We start from the raw sequence: 23256 nt of genomic DNA, 5'->3' as shown, positions 1-23256 counted from the left end.
TTCCACTTCCGTAGCATTGGCAAGGGTGTGCCAAGCCTAACAAAGAGCCCAGGAGCGCTCTCATCAGGATCAACCCCGTTGTCCATTTAATTTTATTAGACTGTGACTCCTGCCTGACAGCATCCAGCACTGTGCAGGGGGGAGGCTACGCTGCTACTGCTGCCCTTGCTTCTCCAGGCCAGGGGAGTGCTTGACCCCCTTCTGCTGCTGCCAGGTCACAGAGGGGCAAGGTGTGCTCCCCTTTGCTTCTTCTTCCGAGTCCATTTCTTGAAGGCACCGTGTGGCCGACGCGTATTTCAATATCCTACTCCCCTGCTGCCGTGGCTTGGAATGTCTGTGTCGTGTGGCTGACCCTGGTGGCCATTGCTTAAGGGAGCAAGCATATTTTTATTGTAGCTTTTCTGTCACTGCCTGTGTAGTTTCCCTCTTTCCCTGTCCCTTTCCCTTCTCTTCCTAGTCAAATAGGCTGGGTTTGGAAATGAATACAATCCATGAAGTCTCCGTGGAATATGTGTTCCCTTTCTCCTCCCTCCTCTCCTCCCTTTGGTAAAACAGTGCACTGTTCACGTGTTTGAAGGCTGTGCACATGTATGAGCACAAACAATTGGGGCTGTGCTGAATTCTTGCCATGGAGGGGTAGCAGCAGGTGCCCCTAAACCTCTCTGTGGGGGACTGTTCATCTGTGTGCATGCTTGTGGCACCTACCTGCGCTGCTTCTGAGGACAGAAGCTGGTTCTGCTCCTTCTTTCAAGCCTTTGAGAATCAACACATCTCTTTTTAGGTCATAAAAAAGAAAAAAAAAAAAAAAAAAAAAAGTTTTCCTTCTACTAAGGCTGATCATTCCCTACGTGCTCTTAGCTGAAGGAGACTTCATCATTCATCCTTCCTCACCAGACCTCACACTTGACTACACCATAAATAGTGCCAGTGTCAGGAGAAGTTAATGATGTGGAGTTAGTCTAATACTAATTAATTAATTGGGGGGGGGGGGGGGGGAGCAATCTGCCACAGCTGGCAGAGGTCTTCATGGTTGCCATAAATGCAGGAAAAGCTGGTGTTTACTTGCAGGATTTGCAGGCAGCGTTGATGGAAAAGAAAGGGTGTGGGGCACTGGATGAAATAAACTGTGGTATGTGCAAGACCAATGTGCCTGTGCTCTCTGCTTAAATTCCTCCAGGTTCTGGGCCTAGGTGAGATAACGGTGAGTGGAGAGAAGGGGGGGGTTGGGGGAGGTGGTGTGGCTGGCTCCGGCAGCCTCAGGAAAGCAGCTCTCTGCAGTGCTCTGGGGGGAGAGGTGCTGGCCTTTGGGTAAAAGCTGTTCATGTATGTAGGTATGTTTATTCAGCACTGGGCAGCATGGGGGAGGGAGGGGAGTCCTGGTGAAGTTGTGTGCAGCTGATGCGGCAACCTGCCTTGGTTTTATGCAGTAATGAGTTACATATTGAAGTTTCACAATTTGCCTATACATACATGTATTCATAACCTGTCCCTGCTTTGTATTAAGATTAATTCCAAGGAGTCATTTCCATAAACTCCTCCCACGGGGTCATGGGGATGAAGATTGACTCTTCCTCGTCACTGCTAGTTGACCTCTTGTCTTTGCACAGACTCAGTTGCTCCTTGGCTCTTGTCCATCCCTAGGACCAGTTTCTGCCTGGTTCTTAAGATAGGCTCACACTCTTATTAGGAGACTAACCTTGGTAAAGGGGCCCAAGGCTTCTTACTTTAACTAATTTGTTCATGCTGTCAGCACTCTCTCTACTTCCCTCTAACTCCCCCTTTCAGTTTCCCCTTTTCTAGAAGTTAGCAAATTGTTTTCTAAAAGGTTAGTGAGTTATTGTATTCTCCTAACTCCCTCTCTTGGCTGGCCTGCTGGAGGGTGAGGACAAGCTCAGAAGCATGCTGAGACTCACGGGGCTGCTTACGTGGGTGCTGTGGGGCTCCTTGGTGCAGGGGATGGAGAGCCTTCAGCTGCCCATGTAGCTGTGGTGATCATCGTCCTCTGTGCTGGGCAGCCAGTTGCTCAGCCTCGTCCATCCCCCAGGGGCAAACTGCTCCAGCACGGGTCCCCCACGGGCAGCAGCTCCCCCCAGACCCCTGCTCCTGCGTGAGCTCCTCTCCACGGGCTGCAGCTCCAGCCTGGGGCCTGCTCCTGCGGTGGCTCTCCATGGGCCGCAGCCTCCTCCAGGCCACATCCACCTGCTCCAACGGGGGCTCCTCCACGGGCTGCAGCGTGGAGATCTGCTCCATGTGGGACCTGTGGGCTGCAGGGTCAAATGCATAGCCAAATGAAATAATGAGTCATACAGGAAAATGAAAGCCCTCCCCATAGCCGCATGCAAGCAAATGACACTTCACACAGGCACTGTCGCCCCTGGCCTCTTCAAAAACAGAAAAAATAAATAGAATTGGGGATGGCAAATGTGGCAGCTTTCCTTTCTCTCGGCCTCACTGCTGTGCCCACACCAGTGGCTGGATGTCACCTTTTGGCACCACGCACCCACATTTATGGTGCTGTAAGCAGACGGCGACAGAAAATGGCAAGTTCAAATTTCCCACTCGCTTCAGCTGCTCAACATTGGTCGTCCTGCGACAGAGGTGATGCAATGCCTGGATGGCTTCCCTTCTCCAGCGATATTTTCCCATTCCTCCCCCTCCTCCTCCTGTACTTCTGGCATTCAGCCAGCCCTGAGGGGAAAAAGTGCCACAAAGGGGCCCAGTGCTTACTCTTGGAGCGCTCGCTCCTATAAATACCGGTGCAGGCACAGGGAAGGCGCAGAAACTGGGCAGCCACTGGACCGAGCAGCAGCTTTCCCTCCTCCTTTGCCATCTCCTGAGGACCAGGAACCCACAGTGGGACCCCCCCAAGGTGCGTGGGACTGGGACATGCCAGGCAGCAGCAACTTTCCAGCTGCGGGCAGCGCTGGGGACATCGTCTTGGTCAGAGGTGATCCCGGTGTGAGCTGGAGGGGGGGGGGGGGAACAAGTGGACAGGCACCCATGCGTTTGAGTCTTGCTAGACCCCGCTGCTGCTGCTCCCCAGACCGTGGGGGTGCTAGGACACCGCTGCCTCCCCCTGTGCTCACCCCAGCCTCGGCCCCTCTCCGGTACCCCCTCCCCTAGGGGCTCGCTCCCTCCTGGCCAAAATCAACCAGCTCCTTCCTGCAGCTTAACAGTGGCGAGCATTGTCCCACAAAACGCCAGGAACTGCTAGCTCCAGGCACGGCGTGGCAGCTCAGGGAGCCGTGGGTAGCTAAACCTGTGTGCCTTATGAGACCTGAGCTTTGGATGTGGAAGGACTGAGATCGACAGGGATTGAGACGATTCAATGCTAGCAGTAAGGGGGGGGTGCCTGCTCAAAGCCAATTCCCCGTGAGTGCTAGAAGAAGAGGCTATCCCGGCTTGTGGCTACGGTCCCTATACCCCAGTGTCACCAGCAGATGCCATCAGGGAGAGCGCAGGAGCCTGGCCCCTCACCATGGCCCCTCACTGCTGCCTCTCCCCAGCTGCAGGTGCCCCCCGCCATGGGGCTGTTCCTGCTCGCCGTGGCCTTGGTGCTGGGGGGGGCGGCTGCCACCCGCTGTCCTGCAGCCTGTGTCTGCGACAACCTCCGTGCCCACGTCCTGTGCCTCAACAGGAACCTCACGGCTGTGCCTGGCAGCGTCCCTGAGGTGGGTGAGGAGCCAGGGGAGGACAGGGATGGGGAGGGGTTGCAGCCCCTGAGGTTAATGTGGTGCTTTGCGTGACCTGCAGCTCACCAAGAAACTGGACCTTCGGGGCAACAGCTTCACGGTGGTCCCGGTGGGAGCCTTCCTCCCCACCCCATACCTCACGCACTTGGACCTGCAGCGCTGCAAGGTGGAGAGGTTGGAGGAAGGGGCTTTCCGGGGGCTGGGGCGGCTGCTCTACCTCAACCTGGCCTCCAACAGCATCACCGTCCTCTACCAGGAGTCCCTGGACGGGCTGTCCTCCCTCCAGCAGCTCATTCTGAAGAAGAACCACATTGAGGAGATCCAGCCGGGTGCTTTCAGCCGGCTGGGGTCCCTCACTCTCCTCGACCTGAGGGAGAATGCCCTGGTTTACCTCCCAGACATGGTCTTCCAGGGCTTGCAGGTCCTCAGGTGGCTCCGGCTGTCCCATAACACCCTCCACGTCCTGGGCAGTGAGGCCTTCACCGCCCTGCCCGCCCTGCACCGGCTGAGCCTGGACCACAACGAGCTGCAGGCGCTGCCCGGCGAAGCCCTGGCGCGGCTGAGCGAGGCCACCCGGCTGGACCTGGGCCACAACCCCATCACCTACCTGTCCGAGGAGGCCGTGGCCATGGCCTCCCTGAAGCACCTCTTCCTGGACCACGCAGCCCTCCAGGATGTGGCGCCCGATGCCTTCACCCGCAGCCCCCAGCTGCGGGCGCTGGATCTGTCCCACAACCAGCTGCGGGGCTTACCCGCCTTGGCTGGGGTCAAGCAGCTGGCGAAGGTCAACCTGGCTGGGAACCCCTTGCTCTGCTCCTGCCTCCTGCTCCCCTTCCACCGCTGGTTGGGGCGAGCATGGGTGCAGGCAGAGGGGACCTGCACCGAGCCCCCTGCCCTCCGTGGCCGGTCCCTTGACTCCCTGCGGCCCCCCGAGATGAGGTGTGGCCTCCCCCAGCCACCTTCCCCCAGTCCCACCATGCCCTCAGTGAGGCTGGGGGTACCTCGGAGCATGCAGTGCCCCCTGGGCTGCTCCTGCTCCCCTGACTTCCACCACGCCAACTGCGAGAACCAAGCCCTGCGGGAAATCCCCCGTGGCTTCCCCGGGGACACCCGTCTCCTTGACCTGCGCCGAAATGCCTTCAGGACGGTGCCCCCGGGCGCCTTCCCCGGCCTGGAAGAGCTGGTGTCCCTCCACCTGCAGCACTGTGGCATCGAGGAGCTGCGCCCCAGGGCACTGCTGGGGCTGAAGAACTTAGTCTACCTCTACCTCTCCGACAACCGCCTCTCCGCCCTGGCGCCTGCTGCCTTCCAGGGGGCCCCACGGCTTGCCTACCTGCACCTGGACCACAACGCCTTCACACGGGTGCCCCCAGGAGCCTTCCGGCTCCTGCCCAACCTCTTCTCCCTCTACCTGCAGCACAACACCATCAGGGAGCTGGCTGAGGGTGACCTGGCCGGCCTGGTGGGGCTGCGTGAGCTCTACCTTGCTGGGAACACCATCAGGAGCATTGCCCCCGGTGCCCTGGCTCCCACCAAGATGCTGGAGAAGCTGCACCTGGAGAGGAACCTTCTGGCAGAGGTGCCCACAGCCTCCCTGAGGGGCCTGCCTGCCCTGAGCGAGCTGAAGCTGTCCCAGAACCCCATCAGGCACATAGGGGACAGTGCCTTCTTGCCCGTGGCCAGCACCCTGCAGCACCTCTACCTGGACAACATGGGTCTGAAGCAGGTATGTGTGACCGTGGCCCAGGCCCCAGTAGGGACGTTTGTCCCCTGGGTGTCCCTCAGCTTCCAAAGCTTCGGGAGATGCTCCACAGCCCGAGTGGGACCAGAAAGTTCCTCAGGCTTGGCTGGAGCTTGCTCCAAGCTGTCCCCAGTTCCCAGCAGTGGTTTGCTCCCCTCCACAAGGACCCTCTTGACTCGCCCTTGCTTCGTTGCAGGTCTCCCCTGGTGCCTTTGCTGGCCTTGGAGCCAAGATCAAAAGCCTCCACCTGGAGAACAACACCATGAGCAACATCCCCGCCATGAGCAACTTCACGGGGCTGGAAATCCTCAACCTGAGGGACGTGCCTTTCCACTGCGACTGCCAGCTCCTTCCCCTGCGCCGGTGAGTGTTGCAGGGGGACAGCCAGCCCTGCCACACTGGGGACACAGGGACATTAGAGGCATTAAGAGGGAAATAGAGGTGCAAAGAGGAAAATAGCCTGGGCCTGCTTGGCATAAGGAAAGCAGTGAGGAGCTGGGGTGGGCAGGTATTCAAAGCCCACTCATGTGAAGCCCTGAGCAACCTGGCTGGGCTTTAAAGCAAACCACACCCACATGGTTTTGCCTTTTCCCTCACCCCTTCCCTTCTCTGGCCTTCTGCTTCTTTTCCAGGTGGATTGAGAAGCTCAACCTGCGTGTAGGAGCCACCTGTGGGTCCCCTCCAGAAGCCCAGGGTCAGAAAGTGAAATTTTCCACTGCTTTCCAAAGCTGCCCTGGCTGGGGAGCCAGAAGAGCCAGTCCTGACCAAGCCAAGGCTTCAGGGAAGCCCAGCAAGAAAAAGAGGTCAGGAAAACTGGTGCTCAGAGGCTCCATAGAATCATAGAATCTCCTGAGCTGGAAGGGACCTATAAGGATCATCGAGTCCACTTCCTGGCACCACACAAGTCTACCCAAAAATTCAAACCATGTGACTAAGTGCACAGTCCAATCGCTTATTAAACTCTGACAGGCTTGGTGCAGTGACTGCTTCCCTGGGTAGCCTGTTCCAGTGTGTGACAACCTTCTCAGTGAAGAACCTCTTCCTGATGTCTAGCCTGAACCTCTCCTGCCTCAGTTTAACACCATTCCCGTGGGTCCTATCACTGGTGATTAAAGAGAATAGATCAGCACCTTCCCCTCCGCTCCCCATCGTGAGGAAGCTGTAGACTGCAATGAGGTCTCCCCTCAGCCTCCTCTTTTCCAGGCTGAACAGGCCAAGTGACCTCAGCCACTCCTCGTACATCTTCTCCTCTAGGCCCTTCATCTTTGTAGCCCGTCTCTGGACACTCTCCAATAGTTTCATGTCCTTTTTGTACTGTGGTGTCCAGAACTACACACAGTGCTTGAAGTGAGGCTGCACAGAGGCGCAGAGCAGGACAATCACCTCCCTCGACCGATTAGCAATGCCGTGCTTGATGTACCCCAGGATACAGTTGGCCCTCCTGGCTGCCAGGGCACACTGCTGGCTCATATTCAACTTGCTGTCAACCACAACCCCCAGATCCCTCTCTGCGGGGCTACTCTCCAGCATCTTGTCACCCAGTCTGCACATTTAGCCAGGGTTGCACCATCCCAGGTGCAGGGCCTGGCACTTGTTAAACTTCATGTGGTTGGTGATTGCCAAGCTCTCCAATCTGTCCAGATCTCTCGGCAAGGCCTTTCTACCCTCAAAGAGTCCATGACTCCTCCAAGTTTAGTGTCATCGGCAAATTTGCTCAGAACACCTTCTAGTCCTACAGCCAAATCATTTATAAAACATTGAAGAGAGCTAGCCCTAAAATGGAGCCTTGGGAGACCACACTGGTAATCATCTGTTAGCCTGATGTGGCTCCATTTACCAAAACTCTTTGAGCTCTGCCCTTCAGCCAATTGGTCACCCATCCTGTAATGTTTTTGTTCAGCTGTGTGCTGGAAATTTTGTCCACTTGAATCCTATGGGAAACTGTGTCAAAAGTTCTACTGAAGTCCAAAAAACAACAAAAAAAGTCAGCTGTTTTCCCTTGACACCTCCCCCCCAACAAGCTTGCTATATAGCAAAGGTCAAATGATCCCCACCTGGCAGATTTCACTTCACAAGGGTGGAGCCAAGAGACCTTGTGGAATAGGCTCATCTACCTGGCTTCAATGTTTTAAGGTCAATTGCTCCTTATCACTAATAGAAATAACCTGACAAGGGGCTTAGTGGTTAGAGTTGACCTAATGAATTAATTACAAAAGGCGCATAAGGGTCATATTTCTGGTAGTCATTCTGTGAGGAAAATTAGTACAGAGCCTGTTAAAATAAGATAAATAAACATAAATAAAAGAAAAAGACCTAAAAGGCAAAATTGCTGTCATAGATTTTCATCTGTCTAGTCACAACAGATAGAGAATATACCGATCAGAAAGACTTTTCTTGACATTGATGTTGTTTAAATTTGCTTTTCTGAGATCTCTTCTTTATGCCGGACTTTTCAAACTCTAGCGCCATGACCTCTGACTGCACAGGCTACTTTTCAGCCTTCAGCAGACTATAGGTATATCATACCTATATCATATATCAAGGTATCATAGCAGGAAACGTAGAAGCCTGCCTGTTGCTTCTCAGGTTTAAAGTTTTTCCTTAAAAGGTGCATGAAAAGGTGTAATCAGCTGTTTGAGTACAATCCTCACATATACACGAACATTTTCCTCTCCCCTTTCCAACTTGGAGCACAACATTTTTCATCATACTGTTATAAATTCTGACTCAACTTAGGTTTATGAGATTTATTTATGGGGTTCATAAAAGGCAAGTAAAGAGCACTGGGCTCCTCCAACATGTGCACACGTTACATCAGGCAGCTGCTTTTTATGCTCCTAGGCTAATACATGTTCATTACTACTTCTAGAAAAGGCAGGGTTATTATAATTAGTTCCCGGATTCTGAACCCTCCCACTGGCGTATGTGTATCAGTCACCGGTGGTCCCTCTGGGGGTCTCTTGAGCTGAAGGCTCATAAGTCTTCCTCTCAGGCTTTGTCCTTCTCCTTTGTCCATCTTGGCCGGATATCAGAGACTTGCCTGGTGTCCCATGCAATAGTCACAATAGTTAGCAGTTCTTCGGAGACCCCTTTGTTCTATTATCCCCACATATCAGAGACTCAGGGTTTACCCTTCAAGCCCTCTATTGACAGTGTTATAAATGAAGTCTCAACTCAGTCTGAATTTAGTAATATTTATAAAAGAAATATTCATAAAAAGTATAACAGCTATAAAGGGTATAAAAGGCAAGTAAACAGCGCTGGGTGTGAGGGGAGTCTACGCTCCACCAACACACACACGAACATTGCTTTACATACTAAACCCAAGTGTGCCTATACATACGTACAATCAGGAGAGGTAACAAACAATCCTCTAAGTACCATAACTTACTAAAATTGAGTACGCCTATACATATTCACGATCAGAAAAGGTAACAAACAATCCTTTAAGTTCCATGACTTAACAGTCTCCATTTTCCACTCCTTTTCTTGATTACTAACAAATCTCCATTTTCCATTCCTTTTGAACAATATGTCTCGCTTTATGTTGTCAAGCAACTTGGTCTTCAGGCCTTATGTATCCCATTCCTCCCGGGTCGAAGAAAAGCACATCCATCTCCTTTCCAAGGCCAATGAGGCCTGGGTCAAAAGGCACGTCCAGGTCAGCACAGGGGCGGAACAGCAAAAGCCTTCGATGGCTGTAGCAGCAGAGGGGCCCATGGCATAGCAGTTGGATCAGTAAAGGAGCCCACAGCTCCCTCACTATCTGGCAAGCCACACGTTCGTGATTGTGGTCCCACAAGGCTCTTTAAGGCCTCAGAGATTGCTCTCCAGGTGCCGAGCAATCCCACTGCAGCCTTGTCGTATCTAGTTGCAGAGTCCCACACCTTGACCTCAGTTTGGTCCCATATTTCAGGCTCATGAATTGTCCAATAGTTAATAAGGAGAATTAGCTGTAAGGCTACCAGGACAGTCTTAGTTCCTAAGGATGTATGATTCCCCACAATGCGCAACTGCTTACCAGCGAGAGGCAGTTGTGTGCACAGGTCTGCTTCTCTCAGCTTGAGCTTCTCTCCAGCTCCAGTGCGCCTGTTTCCAGCAAATTTCTGTACGAGCTTCTCTGAGCGGTTTGCTGAGTCTGGCCGAACCTGTCTTCGTGAGGCAATCAATGCGCCTGCTCCCGTCCTGGTCTCCATTCTGCCAGCCTGTTCCTCTTCACTTCTTTTTCCTGCTTCTTTATTGATGTAATTTCATCGTGTTGCCTTTTTATATATTTATTTATTTTTTACCTTGAGGGCAGGCTCCCCTCTTATACACTTATCTCCACAGCAGTTATTTTCAAAAGAAATTTTCATTGGTCAAGCCATGACCAGCTTCCCCTGACCTAAGCCTCTCTCAAGCCACAAACAGCTCCCCTGAGCTGAGCCTCTCTCAAGCCACGACCAGCTTCCCCTGAGCTCAGCCTGCCTCAAGCCACGACCAGCTTCCCCTGAGCTCAGCCTGCCTCAAGCCACGACCAGCTTTCCCTGAGTTCAGCCTGCCTCAAGCCATGACCAGCTTCCCCTGAGCTCAGCCTGCCTCAAGCCACGACCAGCTTCCCCTGAGCTCAGCCTGCCTCAAGCCACGACCAGCTTTCCCTGAGTTCAGCCTGCCTCAAGCCATGACCAGCTTCCCCTGAGCTCAGCCTGCCTCAAGCCACGACCAGCTTCCCCTGATCTCATCCTGCCCCTAAGGCACTAACCGTTTCCCCTAAGCTGAACCTGCCCCTATGCCACGATCCGCTTCCCCTGAGCTGTGGCTGCCTCAAGCTATGAACCGTTTCCTCTGAGCTGAACCTGCCCCTAAGCCACGATCGGCTTCCCCTAAGCTGAGCCTGCCTTTAAGCCAAGACCTGTCTTCCCCTGAGCTGAGCCTGCCTCTAAACCACGACCCGCTTCCCCTGAGCTGAACCTGCCCCTATGCTGCGACTCGCTTCCCCTGAGCTGAGCCTGCCTCTAAGCCACGATCGGCTCCCCTTGAGCTTAGCCTGCCCCTAAGGCACAATCGGCTTCTGCTGAGCTGAGCCTGCTTCTATGCCATGATCGGCTTCCCCTGAGCTGAGCCTGCCCGTATGCCACGATCGGCTTCCCCTGAGCTGAGCCTGCCCCTAAGCCATGACCGGCTTCCCCTGAGCTGAGCCTGCCCCTATGCCACGACCCTCTTCAGCTGGGCTGAACCTGCCCCTAAGCCACAACTTTCTTCCCCTGAATTCAGCCTGCCTCAAGCCACGACCCGCTTTCCCTGAGCTGATCCTGCCGCTATGACACGACACGCTTCCCCTGATCTGGGTCTGCCCCTTAGTCACAATCCGCTTCCCCTGAGCTGAACCTGCCTCAAGCCACGAACCGTTTCCCCTGAGCTGAGCCTGCCCCTAAGCCACGATCAGCTTCCCCTGAGCTGAGCCTGCCTTTAAGCCACGACCCGGATTCCCCTGAGCTGAGCCTGTCTCTAAGCCACGACCGGCTTCCCCTGAGCTGAGCCTGCCCCTAAGCCACGATCAGCTTCCCCTGAGCTGAGCCTGCCTTTAAGCCACGACCCGGATTCCCCTGAGCTGAGCCTGTCTTTAAGCCACGACCGGCTTCCCCTGAGCTGAGCCTGCACCTAAGGCACAATTGGCTTCCCCTGAGCTGAGCCTGCCGCTATGCCACGATCCGCTTTTCCTGAGCAGAGCCTGACCCTAAGCCACGACTGGCTTCTCCTGAGCTGAGCCTGACCCTATGCCACGACCTACTTCCCCTGAGCTGAGCCTGCCCCTAAGTCACGACCCGCTTCAGCTGAACTGAACCTGCCCCTAAGCCACGACTGTCTTCCCCTGAGCTCAGCCTTCCTCAAGGCATGACCCTCTTCCTCTGAGCAGAGCCTGCCCCAAATCCATAAACCGTTTACCCTGAGCTTAGCCTGCCTCGAAGCCACGATCAGCTTCCCCTGATCTGAGCCTGCCCCTAAGCCACGATCGGCTTTTTCTGAGCTTAGCCTGTCCCTATACCACGACCCGCTTCCCCTGAGCTGAGCCTGCCCCTAAGCCACGATCGGCTTCCCCTGAGCTGAGCCTGCCTTTAAGCCACGATGTGGCTTCCCCTGAGCTGAGCCTGCCCCTAAGCCATGACCGGCTTCCCCTGAGCTTGGCTTGCCCCTATGACATGACCCGCTTCCCCTGAGCTGAGACTGCCCCTAAGGCACGATTGTCTTCTCCTGAGCTCAGCCTGCCCCTAAGCCACGAACTGTTTCACCTGAGCTGAGCCTGCCTCTAAGCCACGACCGGCTTCTCCTGAGCCGAGCCTGCCTTTAAGCCACGAACCGTTTCCCCTGAGCTGAGCCTGCCCCTAAGCCACGGTCGGCTTCCCCTGATCTGAGCCTGCCCCTAAGCCACGACCCGCTTCCCCTGAGCTGAGCCTGCCGCTATGCCACGATCCGCTTCCCCTGAGCTGAGCCTCACCCTATGCCACGACCGGGTTCTCCTGAGCAGAGGTTGCCCCTAAGCCGCGACTGTCTTCCCCTGAGTTCAGCCTGCCTCAAGCCACGACCCACTTCCCCTGAGCTGAGCATGCCCCTAAAGCACGATCGGCTTCCCCTGAGCTGAGCCTGCCTTTAAGCCATGATTGGCTTCCCCTGTGCTAAGCCTGGCCGTAAGCCACTAACCATTTCCACTGAGCTGAGCCTGCCCCTATGCCACGACCCACTTCCCCTGAGCTGAGCCTGCCTCAGAAGCTATTAGCACTGACACCTGTCACACTTTGTAGTCAGGGAGCCCAGCTATGGCGGTGTCAGGGGGAGATGGCCAATCATGTTTTTTTTTTCCTCTCACATCATGTTCTTAAACTCTAACTTTTAGAGTTTAAATGCTTTTGACTTGCATATGGTGAAAACAGCATTTATTTTACATACAGCACATTTTCACCATTGACACTTTGCAAAAGCAACAAGAACACCATCAGGATCTACCTGAATCTGTTTCTTCTTACCACAAAGCAAGATTTGAATTCACAGTAAGTCACCTTTTTCATACAGCCTGTTGTTCAATCTTAACAAATATTTGAAAACATTCTTCAAAGTCACCTGAATGAGCTTGAGCTTCTGAGATAGTTTTTTTTTTTTTAAAAAAAAAAAAAGAAAATATTTTTTTCTTTTAGGGCTGGGAAGGAAGCTTAGAATCCATGTAAGTAACGTAAATGAAAACAGACAACATGAAGGAAGCAATCAAACTCCTCAACACAAAACAACTGTAGAACCCAGCAACACTTGCCTTCCAGCTTCTGAAATTGAGTCACTGCTAAACTGCTTTACAGGGAAGTAGCACCACCAGGATTTTTCTGTACTGAGAAGGCACCACCAATGTAATTAGGTCATAGAGTCTCTAAAACTATTTCACAGAGACGGTAGGAAACATGAAGAAAAAGCAGCCTACTGGGGAAATACTGAGTCCATTTCACCAGTACAGTAGAAAAGCACCCTAGGTAACCTGAACCTCAAACTCCCCTAGAGAGGCAATTCTTCCCATAAGTCCTCATGCTTCCTATATAGCAAAGGTCAAATGATCCCCACCTAGTAGATTTCACTTCACAAGGGTGGAGCCAAGAGACCTTGTGGAATAGGCTCATCTACCTGGCTTCAATGTTTTAAGGTCAATTGCTCTTTATCACTAATAGAAATAACCTGACAAGGGGCTTAGTGGTTAGAGTTGACCTAATGAATTAATTACAAAAGGCGCATAAGGGTCATATTTCTGGTAGTCATTCTGTGAGGAAAATTAGTATAGAGCCTGTTAAAATAAGATAAACAAACATAAATAAAAGAAATAAATAAAAGAAAAAAGAAAATGACCTAAAAGACAAAATTGCCGTCATAGATTTTCATCTGTGTAGTCACAACAGATAGAGAATATAGCGATCAGAAAGACTTTTCTTGACATTGATGTTGTTTAAGTTTGCTTTTTTGAGATCTCTTCTTTATGCAGGACTTCTCAAACTCTAGTGCCATGACCTCTAACTGCAGTATTTACTTAGGCTGCATATAAACTATCACGTATAAATGGATAAGCTATGCTAGGAAAAGCTAGATAAACTTTAGTAAAGCTGTCAAGCATTTGTAATATTACATATTACTACAGCAGCAACGTAGAAACTAAAGCAGCTGTCTTTGTATTAATACACAGAATGAGGGATTTAAACACGTATGCAGAAATGCTATTTGAGTTCCATGTTTTACTGAAGCTAAATCTCTCTCTGGTCCCTTGGCAGTGCAAAAATCCCCAAAGCAGTACTCCTTATGAGTAAGATCACTCCATCGCTTTTATTTGCTGTGGTTTTGTAATACATATACTGGAAAGGCTGCTAATGCAGTGAAGAATTGCCAAGGGATAATTGAACCACAAAGACTGTAGTAATAAAGGAGGAAGGAGCAAAACTGAAGCTGTAATTCCAAGATTTCCTTGTTGTGTGGGAATGTAAGCAAATTTTAATATTCCATTAGCATTGTCCCTATGTAATTTCATTTACACTACCGCTTGTTGCCGAGAGCATTCTTTTGTGTTTCACTCAGTAGAAGGCTGCAGAACCTATGTTGTTTAATATCAGGAAAAAAAAAAAGACTCTTGAAGGACTGCTTTTTCTATGCCACCACCACAGATGAGACTTTAGTCATGTTACAAAATTCAACAAAAAAAGGCAACATGAGGAAGTTACGTCATCAATAAAGAAGCAGGAAAAAGAAGTGAAGAGGAACAGGCTGGCAGAATGGAGACCAGGACGGGAGCAGGCGCATTGATTGCCTCACGAAGACAGGTTCGGCCAGACTCAGCAAACCGCTCAGAGAAGCTCGTACAGAAAGTCGCTGGAAACAGACGCACTGGAGCTGGAGAAAAGCACAAGCTGAGAGAAGCGGACCTGTGCACACAACTGCCTCTCGCTGGTAAGCAGTTGCACATTGTGGGGAATCATTCGTCCTTAGGAACTAAGACTGTCCTGGTAGCCTTACAGCTAATTCTCCTTATTAACTATTGGACAATTCATGAGCCTGAAATATGGGACCAAACTGAGGTCAAGGTGTGGGACTCTGCAACTAGATACGACAAGGCTGCAGTGGGATTGCTCGGCACCTGGAGAGCAATCTCTGAGGCCTTAAAGAGCCTTGTGGGACCACAATCACGAACGTGTGGCTTGCCAGATAGTGAGGGAGCTGTGGGCTCCTTTACTGATCCAACTGCTACGCCGTGGGCCCCTCTGCTGCTACAGCCATCAAAGGCTTTTGCTGTTCCGCCCCTGTGCTGACCTGGACATGCCTTTTGACCCAGGCCTCATTGGCCTTGAAAAGGAGATGGATATGCTTTTCTTCGACCCGGGAGGAATGGGATACATAAGGCCTGAAGACCAAGTTGCCTGACAATTTAAAGTGAAACATATTGTTCAAAAGGAATGGAAAATGGAGACTGTTAAGTCATGGAACTTAAAGGATTGTTTGTTACCTTTTCTGATTGTATAGGCATACTTGGGTTTAGTATGTAAAAGCAATGTTCTGTATATTTAGAATGTTTGATGTTCGTGTGTGCGTGTTGGTGGAGCATAGACTCCCCGCACACCCAGTGATTTTTACTTGCCTTTTATACCTTTTATACTTTTTAAGTATAAATATTACTAAATTCAGATTGAGTTGAGATTTCATTTATAACACCTAACAAGCAGCAAACATATCAATCTATTTCTGCAAGGTGAATAACTCCCAATGTTTATGCTTTCCTGCTTTTCAAGTGCATGTATGAAAAAAATATATCAAATTTATTGTGAATATTAAATACATTTGCATAGTTTCCATATGGGGCTTTGATTAAGCACAGCTGGATGTAATCTATGTAATTTTTGTTTTAATTTTTTGACTTTCTAGAAACTTTGTATTTCATTGCAGTTAGTTGGGATTAGAGCATATTTTTCAGGCTCAGACTTGCATTGGATGGGGTGCAGTTGCTCATCCATCAGCGGAAAGGGCTTTTCGAGACGTGATACAGTCATTCCTCAAGCTTACTGATATATCAGAAGAGTCAGTAGCCTGTCTGAGCTCTTTTGAAATCTGACATTCCACTCTGTTTTCTCTGTCATAAAAGTGATCTAATAGCTGTCTTTTAAGTACATGTTTCCCAGGTAAGTTGTAGATTTGTTATCAGCCACACAGTACTTCAGTGCAGTTAGAAATTAAACACAGTGCTGCTGCTGACCTAGGCTACTAAGTCTAACATAAGAAAAAAACCTTCAAGTGGCAAGTACATATCTTCTGTAGCTGTGTTCACACTTTGCTGTGACTTCTTATCAATATTTCCAGCAGCAGTGTGACACCATATCAGCCGAGCCCAGTCCTCACCAGGTTATCCACACTGTGCTTGGAAAAAATGAGCTGAGAAGGGTAAGATTGTGCCCACAAGTACACCTTAAAGCCATTTTAGTAGAAAAGGGGAAAAATTACTTAATAAATTCTTATTAGATTGTTTTCCGTATACGATAAGACTATCAAGCTGCCAGTAATACTGACTTGTGCCACGATTTGCTTGTAAAAGGCACAGGAAAGGAGTAGCCCAGGTGATGGAGAAACAGCTGTAAAAATAATCCAAAGCAACCCTTACATTCTGGCTTATAATAAAATCAACAAAAAGAGTTCATGTGAAGCCATGGCAATGGTTCTAAAACAATTTAATTTTAATAAAAAGTATTACTGTTATACTAATTTATGTGTATTACCATGCTTATTCAGGCTGACAGATAAATGATAGATTTTTTGACAGAAATTAAGCTCTGCCTTGAACAAATGTGTACTTTATCTCAACAGCTCTGGCTAGGAATGCCAGCTTGGTATACTGCTGCCTGCCATGCCAATGTGAAATGAGGAGCTATTATGTCTGCTTTGTCTGATACAGAGATTCAAAGAGAAATTGGAATCAGCAATCCCCTTCATCGCTTAAAACTCTGATCAGCAATCCAGGAGATGGTATCACCCACAAGTCCATCAGCACCTCCAACATCCAGAACAGTGAGTCCTGTTCAGCTAGCTTCTTCTTTCCCACTTCACTCTGCAGGCGTCTGCAGAAAGGCTTTTGCATTTAGAGAGTGACTCTGGTAACATACAATTCACAATCAGTGGGAACAGTCCTCTAAAGAGCTGGAAGTACTTGTTCATCATTCACTCAATTGTTGATCGCTGATATTTTTCCTTCAGTGGATACTTTTTTTAAAGATGTGCTTTTGAATAACCTTGATGTTATTTAAATTATCAGTAATGAGCACTTTATTTGTAATTTTACCTGTCTTTCTCTTCCTTCAGGATAAATCTCCCAACCAAATAAGACTGTGTTTCTCTTTTGTTGTTTATCAAATTTTTGTTTGAGGGGTGGGCTAAGGCAGGAGAGGAAAGAGGTTATTTAGGAATACAACTATTACGAATCTTGTTCATTTTACCCCTTTTGGATCCTTTCAAACGTTTTCCAGTCTGAGTTGGCTGCTTTTAGGTTCTTCATGCTTTTAAGAGAAGCAGTGATAGGAAGTGTGAGGGCAGAGCACGGAAGGGAGAAGTGGGGCATGTGTGTTTGGTGGAGAAAGAGGAGAGAGTGGAGCAGACAGGAAAGACGCAAGTAGAGAAGAAACAGGTTTTAAATGAAAGAGGGGAGTGTATAAAAAAAGCATGAAAGTACACTGGGGCAGAGCAAGAATCTCCTAATGGAAAGCAAAGAAAAACAGGCCAAACTGATGAGGGAAAAAATAAAAAAGATAACAAGAGGGGAGTTTCATGCTGAGAGGCTGATGATGACGGCTATGAAAGAAGCAACAAAGACTGAAACAAAACAAAACAACAAGAAGTTAAAAAATGAGGCTTGATTATTGGAAAACATGTTGCAGAAGTGAAGGACAAAGACTACTACTGAAGTAGTGCAGCCCAGACTTATAAATAATAATAATATGATAAGTAATGATGTTAAAACAACGTTAATACTACTACTAATAATAATATTTATATTTTGTAATCTCTAATCTTCATGGAATTCATCAAGAATCTTTTGGTTGAATTGAGAATTGAGATACATTTGAGGGGTTTAACAATTGACCCAGAACCACTGAGCTATTTAAGCAGTAGAGAAACTGGGCAAAAGGATACAAATGTTCTCATTGACAGGCCTTTCATCTTAACGCTGCTAAGAACCTTTAAAAATTATAGTTCCCCATCTAATTCTTTCTCTGCACAGAACAGCTATACATGTCCTAACCATGCTAATATCATGAATTGTAATGCAGATGTATATAATAGACTCAACAAAGTGTTGAATTACTAAAAAATCAAAAAATGGATTTTGACTAAAGTCCATTTTGACTTCATGTTATTTCAAAGCATAAGAGAATTGTCACTTATTTCATAAGAATACAGAACATTTGAGCTAGAAGCACTGGGAATAATTTTGCTTTGCTCTTGACTTCTCATTAAGTAATTGGCAGCATGATGCTGCACTGCCCTGGACTGTGCATTTCTGAATCCCAAGTCTTTCAGCCTCTCTTCTTTCTCAGGAAAGGAGTTACTTTACTACAGCTCTCAAGAAAGCGCAGCACATTTCACCTTATGCACAGCAGGCTTCCGCACCCCCTCCCTGCCTCATGTCATTGCCCTAGTAATGATCTGACTGAAAACAATACTATGAGGAAAAACAGTCTAACAAATGTATTCTCTTGATGCTTTTGATTCACCAAAATGTGGGGGAAGCAATCATTATCTAGATTACAATACGAGCATGTGATGTGTGCAGAATATTTAGGCTGGAAAATCTTTGAGAAATGAAGCTTATCTCCAGACAGCTATGACCTAAAGGTTGTATTTGCCCCTTGTACATGAAATGCAGCTTTAATTCCTCTTTCCCTTGGGACTGCATTCATCCATCAGTCCTAGCTGAAATATTCCATCATGTCTGTTCAGGCTCAGGTGTGTTCTCTAACAAAGACGCAAAACAAATTGTCTAAAGTTGTCTCTAGTTGCAGCTTGGTAGAGGCAAGATCATGGTTGTGCTGCTGGTGATGCTATACGCTGTTAACTTACAGTGGTGCTGCCTTTCTTCTTTACCACTGCTTACCTAATGTGGATCCCTCCTGCTTACCTAATGTGGATCCCTCCTGCTTCCCTGTGGGCCTTGTTCATAGCCCTTAGGCAATGTTTGGGTAACCCATGAAGAAATGGGAAATCTTGCTGCTCCAGGTAAAACTGTTAGTCTTTCCATTCACATTTATTTGTTGTTTCAGTGCTCAGAAAAGAACTAGGATGCATCTGCTTTAACACAGATGCCATAGCCTCTGTAGGTCACTTCCCAAGCATGACATGAGAAAGAACAATCCCACCATTTCTCAGAAAAAGAAATTACAAACTGTGTTACAATCACAAATGTTGTTTGAAGGTAAAAACAGCTTTGGAGTTTTACATTGCTTTTTCCTGCCAATGTGAAACCTCATTTAGTGAAATGAAATCATCACAGTTTCAGGTGCAACATTTCCCTGGTACCCCTTCTAAACATAATTTTGTATCCGATGAACCAGAACAAATAAGAAAAGTCTTGAGAAAGGTGCATAACACAACTTGGAGTTTTCATGAACGCCAAGTCTTTCACGTCCATACTACTATAGTTGTGGTCTTTTATTTAGGGTGCATGGAGTGTGTCATTTCTTTATTTAGTTTTATCAAACATCTCCCTGCTTCAGGGGACACACAAATATGAATACATTTTATTTGATTTTTCTTTTTTCTTTTCCTTGAAATATACGTTATTTTAGGTCTCATTTTTAGCAGTCCATTAGTCCATAACAACTACATAATAGTGTTTATAAAACATGATGCAATGTAATCCAAAAAAGAGCTGTTTGAAAAAAATCTTTAATTTGGAAAACTTGACAGTCAACCTAACCCATAAACAGTGAGAGAGGTACTAACGCTAAATTCTGCTGCAGTAAAGACTACTTTGTAGAAATGTATGCTTGCTGTATTTTCTTTTTCCTTCTGTATTTTCTCATGAACATTCATGAAATAGATATTCTTTTTTTCTTTTTTTCTTTTTTTTTTTTTTTTACAGCCAAGGTACTTTTCAGTTTTATTGTTGCTGGTATAAAACAAATATAACAACACTCAGTCAGCCGGGAGTAGAGTTGATCCTGTTTAACTGGTCAGCCAGAGCAATTTAGGAATAGCTCCTAACAGAACTGACCTTATTGGAAAATCTAGCAGCTGGTTTAAAAGTATGTTCTGTGCAAAGCTCCCTAAAGCAGTTGCAGCCTCACTGCACTGTTCATTTTTAATGTAGCAATTAGGGTTGTTTTCTCCCACTGTCAGAAACAAATCCTTTGATTCCTTTAAGCATTTCCGGCTCTTGAGACTGACAGTTAACACCTTTCAGGCACAATGATGGTTAGAAGAGCTTAAAAAAAAAAAAAAAAAAAAAGAGAGAAAATAGAAGGGTGAATGGGTGAATGGCTGCAGGAGCAGGCAGGGCTGGAGGCTCCTGTGGGGATTTGGTTATTGGTCTCGGGTCCTGGTGGTGCCTCAGTTGCTTCAGGAGAAGGGTAATAACCCCCAACTAGTCCACCCTGCCAGGCATCAGTCAGCTAGACATGGTCCCAAACAAGATTTGTTCTCGCTGGTCCCTGGCTGCCACACTGTGTTTCAGCACATCCTGACCCCAAAGTTTGGGATGCTCTTGGCCAAGCGATGGAGAATGCTGCTCCCAGGAAATGCTACCTTAGCTGTACTTCTGCAAAGGGTTCAGGAACAATCCCCATCACTTACCAACACAAAACACAGCACTGCATTTCCCACTCACCAGTAGAGAGATAGTGTGAGTGATTTTCTTTCAATCTAACAAACAGGGTGTCCTGGTTTCATTTTTTTTTTTTTTTTTTTTAAGAGAAAAATCCTCAAAAATTATTTCCAAGCTCATTTTGTTGCCTTAGCTTTATAATTGGCATGGACCTGAACAGCTCTACCAGCTTTCAGAACTAAAAAGAGTTTTAGTCTCTAAAATTGTGAACTCCTCGTTTGCTTTCTGGCAAGTTATAAAATGGAAGGTGCTGACCTAACTCTCAAAAAGTTTAATACAAAACTTTCAGGTGAAGCCTTGAGGAATTGTTATTTCTCCAGTGCCCTTGCACTGTTAAACTGTAAAATCTTACCTAAGAATTGAAAAGAGTTTGGGGGGTGTTAATTTCACCACTGTCAATTCTCAGGCTTCTTACTTTCTGTTACTCTTTTGCCTTAAGTTCATCTGTCTGAAAGTAGGGTGCTTTTCTCAGCAAGTGACAGAGGCTATCTTACACCTGATAAACAAACGGAGACGAAGTATCTATAAGAGGTGGGAGGAATTGTGTTCTTCAGATGCCCTCTGGTGGCACCTTGGAACCAATTCAGAATAAACGTTCAACATGAAGGTAGCTAAAACCACAGTTACTCCCACTCTTGGGAAGTCATTAAAACTATATGAATAGTTTCCTGGTATTCCTCATATTAAGTTAAAGCAGTAAGAATGCGTGCACGTGTACAGTTTGGACGCTGTCAGTGACCAGGAGACCAGTGACCAGTGTTGTGTCCTTTCAGATGTGCTGGCGTGGAGCAACGATTGAGTTATACGCTGGGTACAAGCTACTGGCCTGTGAGAATATACAAATAATATTCTAGAAAGTGGTGTACACTGCTTCATGAGAGAGTTTAGGTCTATGAATAAATTTATATTACAGTAATGTAATGCACAGTAGTGATTACATTTTGTAATTTGTTAACAAACTTGGCAGAAAAATACAACCATCTAAATTCCATTAAAGTATCCAGCCTTTTAAAAAATATTAATTTACAATTGCAGATACAGATTGAATAATTTACTATATTTACTACATCACTATATTCCATTGACTCCACTGCTCATGTGCACACTTTGCTTTTAATCCTGCACTTTTTGGCAGTTTTGAAGTCATAAGACAAGAACCCATTCCAAGGCAGAATCCATGCACAAATAAAGGTGCAATCTTCCTTGGCATTTCCATGGCCCACATTACTGTAGTAGCTAAGAACATTACAAACATTTATAGACTTCATCTTTTAGCCTTACTATAAAGTAGAAAGTACTATTCCCATTCTACAGATGGGGAACTAAGGTGCAGATGAGATTTAGTGATTTACTGCAGATCTTCCAGACAGTTTATTATTGAGCTGCGTCCAGTACTCAGTAGACTTAAAAGTAGGTAGCTTTGAAGACATACATCTTCATCCAGAATTTGGCTTCCTATCTTCCAGTGATGAGAACACTGTGGTATTTAAACATCATGACAAGTACATTGTTAGGACTTCTGATAAAATAAATGTTTAAACTGTACTTAAGGAAGGCAGATTCAATAGTAGACTAGACATGAAGAGTCTGAATGAAGAGACTGAATTTATCTGAAATTGGTGAAGGACCACAGAAGCCTTTTCAGAATTTGTAATCACATTTCCTGAGCAACAGTTTCTTCAGGGAAGGAACTGATTAATACGTGTAGAAAAGAGATCATTCATTACAGCATCTCCTGAAATTTTTCAGATCCAGGTCAGAGTGAGAAGCAGGTTTGCAATATCTCACCTAAAATACATCAGTAGGCCTGTTACTACTGTGTCCAAAGTATTTGCATGTGGGACTGATTCTAACCAGGCAGCAGAGGAGATGGCTAGTGTGATGAGCTGTTGCACAATAGCAATATAAAGGAATGCTTAGAATATTAAAAATAAACCATGCATGTGTAGAGAAGATTAAAAAGAGAGCTGCAAATAGGTTGCATGTAAAACAAATGAGATCATCTATGATGACAGGCTGCAGAATTCTTATATTTTGCTACTCACATTTCTTGCAGAAAATGTCAAAGCTTCATATTTCAAAATAGCTTATTCCAACAATACCAACCAGGTACAATCTTACAGTGTCTCGGGATGTTTCTTCACAACAACTGGTTTCAATCCACATGCTTTAAGGTCATATTTCATGTATTTTTTAAACATCTGTTGAAACCACCCTGATGAGTTTACATAAAACATGAACTGACATTTTCAGAACAGTTATATGAACATAGTCCACGCAGCCCAGTTTGAGTATACTCTCAAGATCATAAATATAAGAACACTCAATATCATTGTTGCCTAGCCATTTAATTTTGCAAAGAAGTTTAAGACAGCACACATTGGATGGTCCAGCTTTCTGTTGCAGTGGCTTCTTACTTCTCACTTCTGTCTTACGAAATACTTGTCACCAACACATCAGAAGGCTCAACCAGGACAGTTTCATTGCCATGGGCTGGTGCAACAGCACATGCTACAGTTTCACATTTCTTCTAATGAAATGTCAAGGGAGATTTGGTAAACCAACTGTGTACTTCATCAATGAAGGATTCCAAAGAGGATTTGTAAAGACAGATGGGGAAGAAGTGTTTCAAAAAGATGTGAATGGTAATCTGGAAACAGCTAGTCCACAGCAAAGAAATCATCAGGGTAAAAAAGGTAAATGCTGTCAAGCTGCAGTGAACAAGGAGAATCACAGAATATATCAATACAGTCTATACACTTAAAATGTGTGTTTGACCTTGTGCCAAAGAGGCAAAGGTCTAAAGATGCAGGAAAATCTAACCACCAATACAGAATCAACAAAAAACATAAAGAAAACAAAATCAAAACATAAAGAAAACAGCTGTAAAATGAACATATACAAGAGTTTGTTTTGACTAATAATTAGTATACATTACTAAAAAATCAAGATGCATAACTAATAGA

The 23256-nt window shown here is 47.0% G+C and overlaps 1 protein-coding gene across 1 annotated transcript; it reads left to right on the top strand.

The window, feature by feature from the left end:
- Positions 1–3524: 3524 nt before the first annotated feature.
- CHADL (chondroadherin like) lies at positions 3525–6276 on the top strand. Its single transcript, XM_032207569.1, has 4 exons — positions 3525–3671; positions 3754–5418; positions 5630–5796; positions 6066–6276. Exons 1-4 carry the CDS (start codon positions 3525–3527, stop codon positions 6274–6276), a joined length of 2190 nt encoding a protein of 729 aa, XP_032063460.1.
- Positions 6277–23256: the final 16980 nt, after the last annotated feature.

Source organism: Aythya fuligula, chromosome 1 (assembly GCF_009819795.1).
Source record: "Aythya fuligula isolate bAytFul2 chromosome 1, bAytFul2.pri, whole genome shotgun sequence".
Classification (NCBI taxonomy): domain Eukaryota; kingdom Metazoa; phylum Chordata; class Aves; order Anseriformes; family Anatidae; genus Aythya; species Aythya fuligula.
This window is presented reverse-complemented; position numbering and strand designations above follow the sequence as displayed.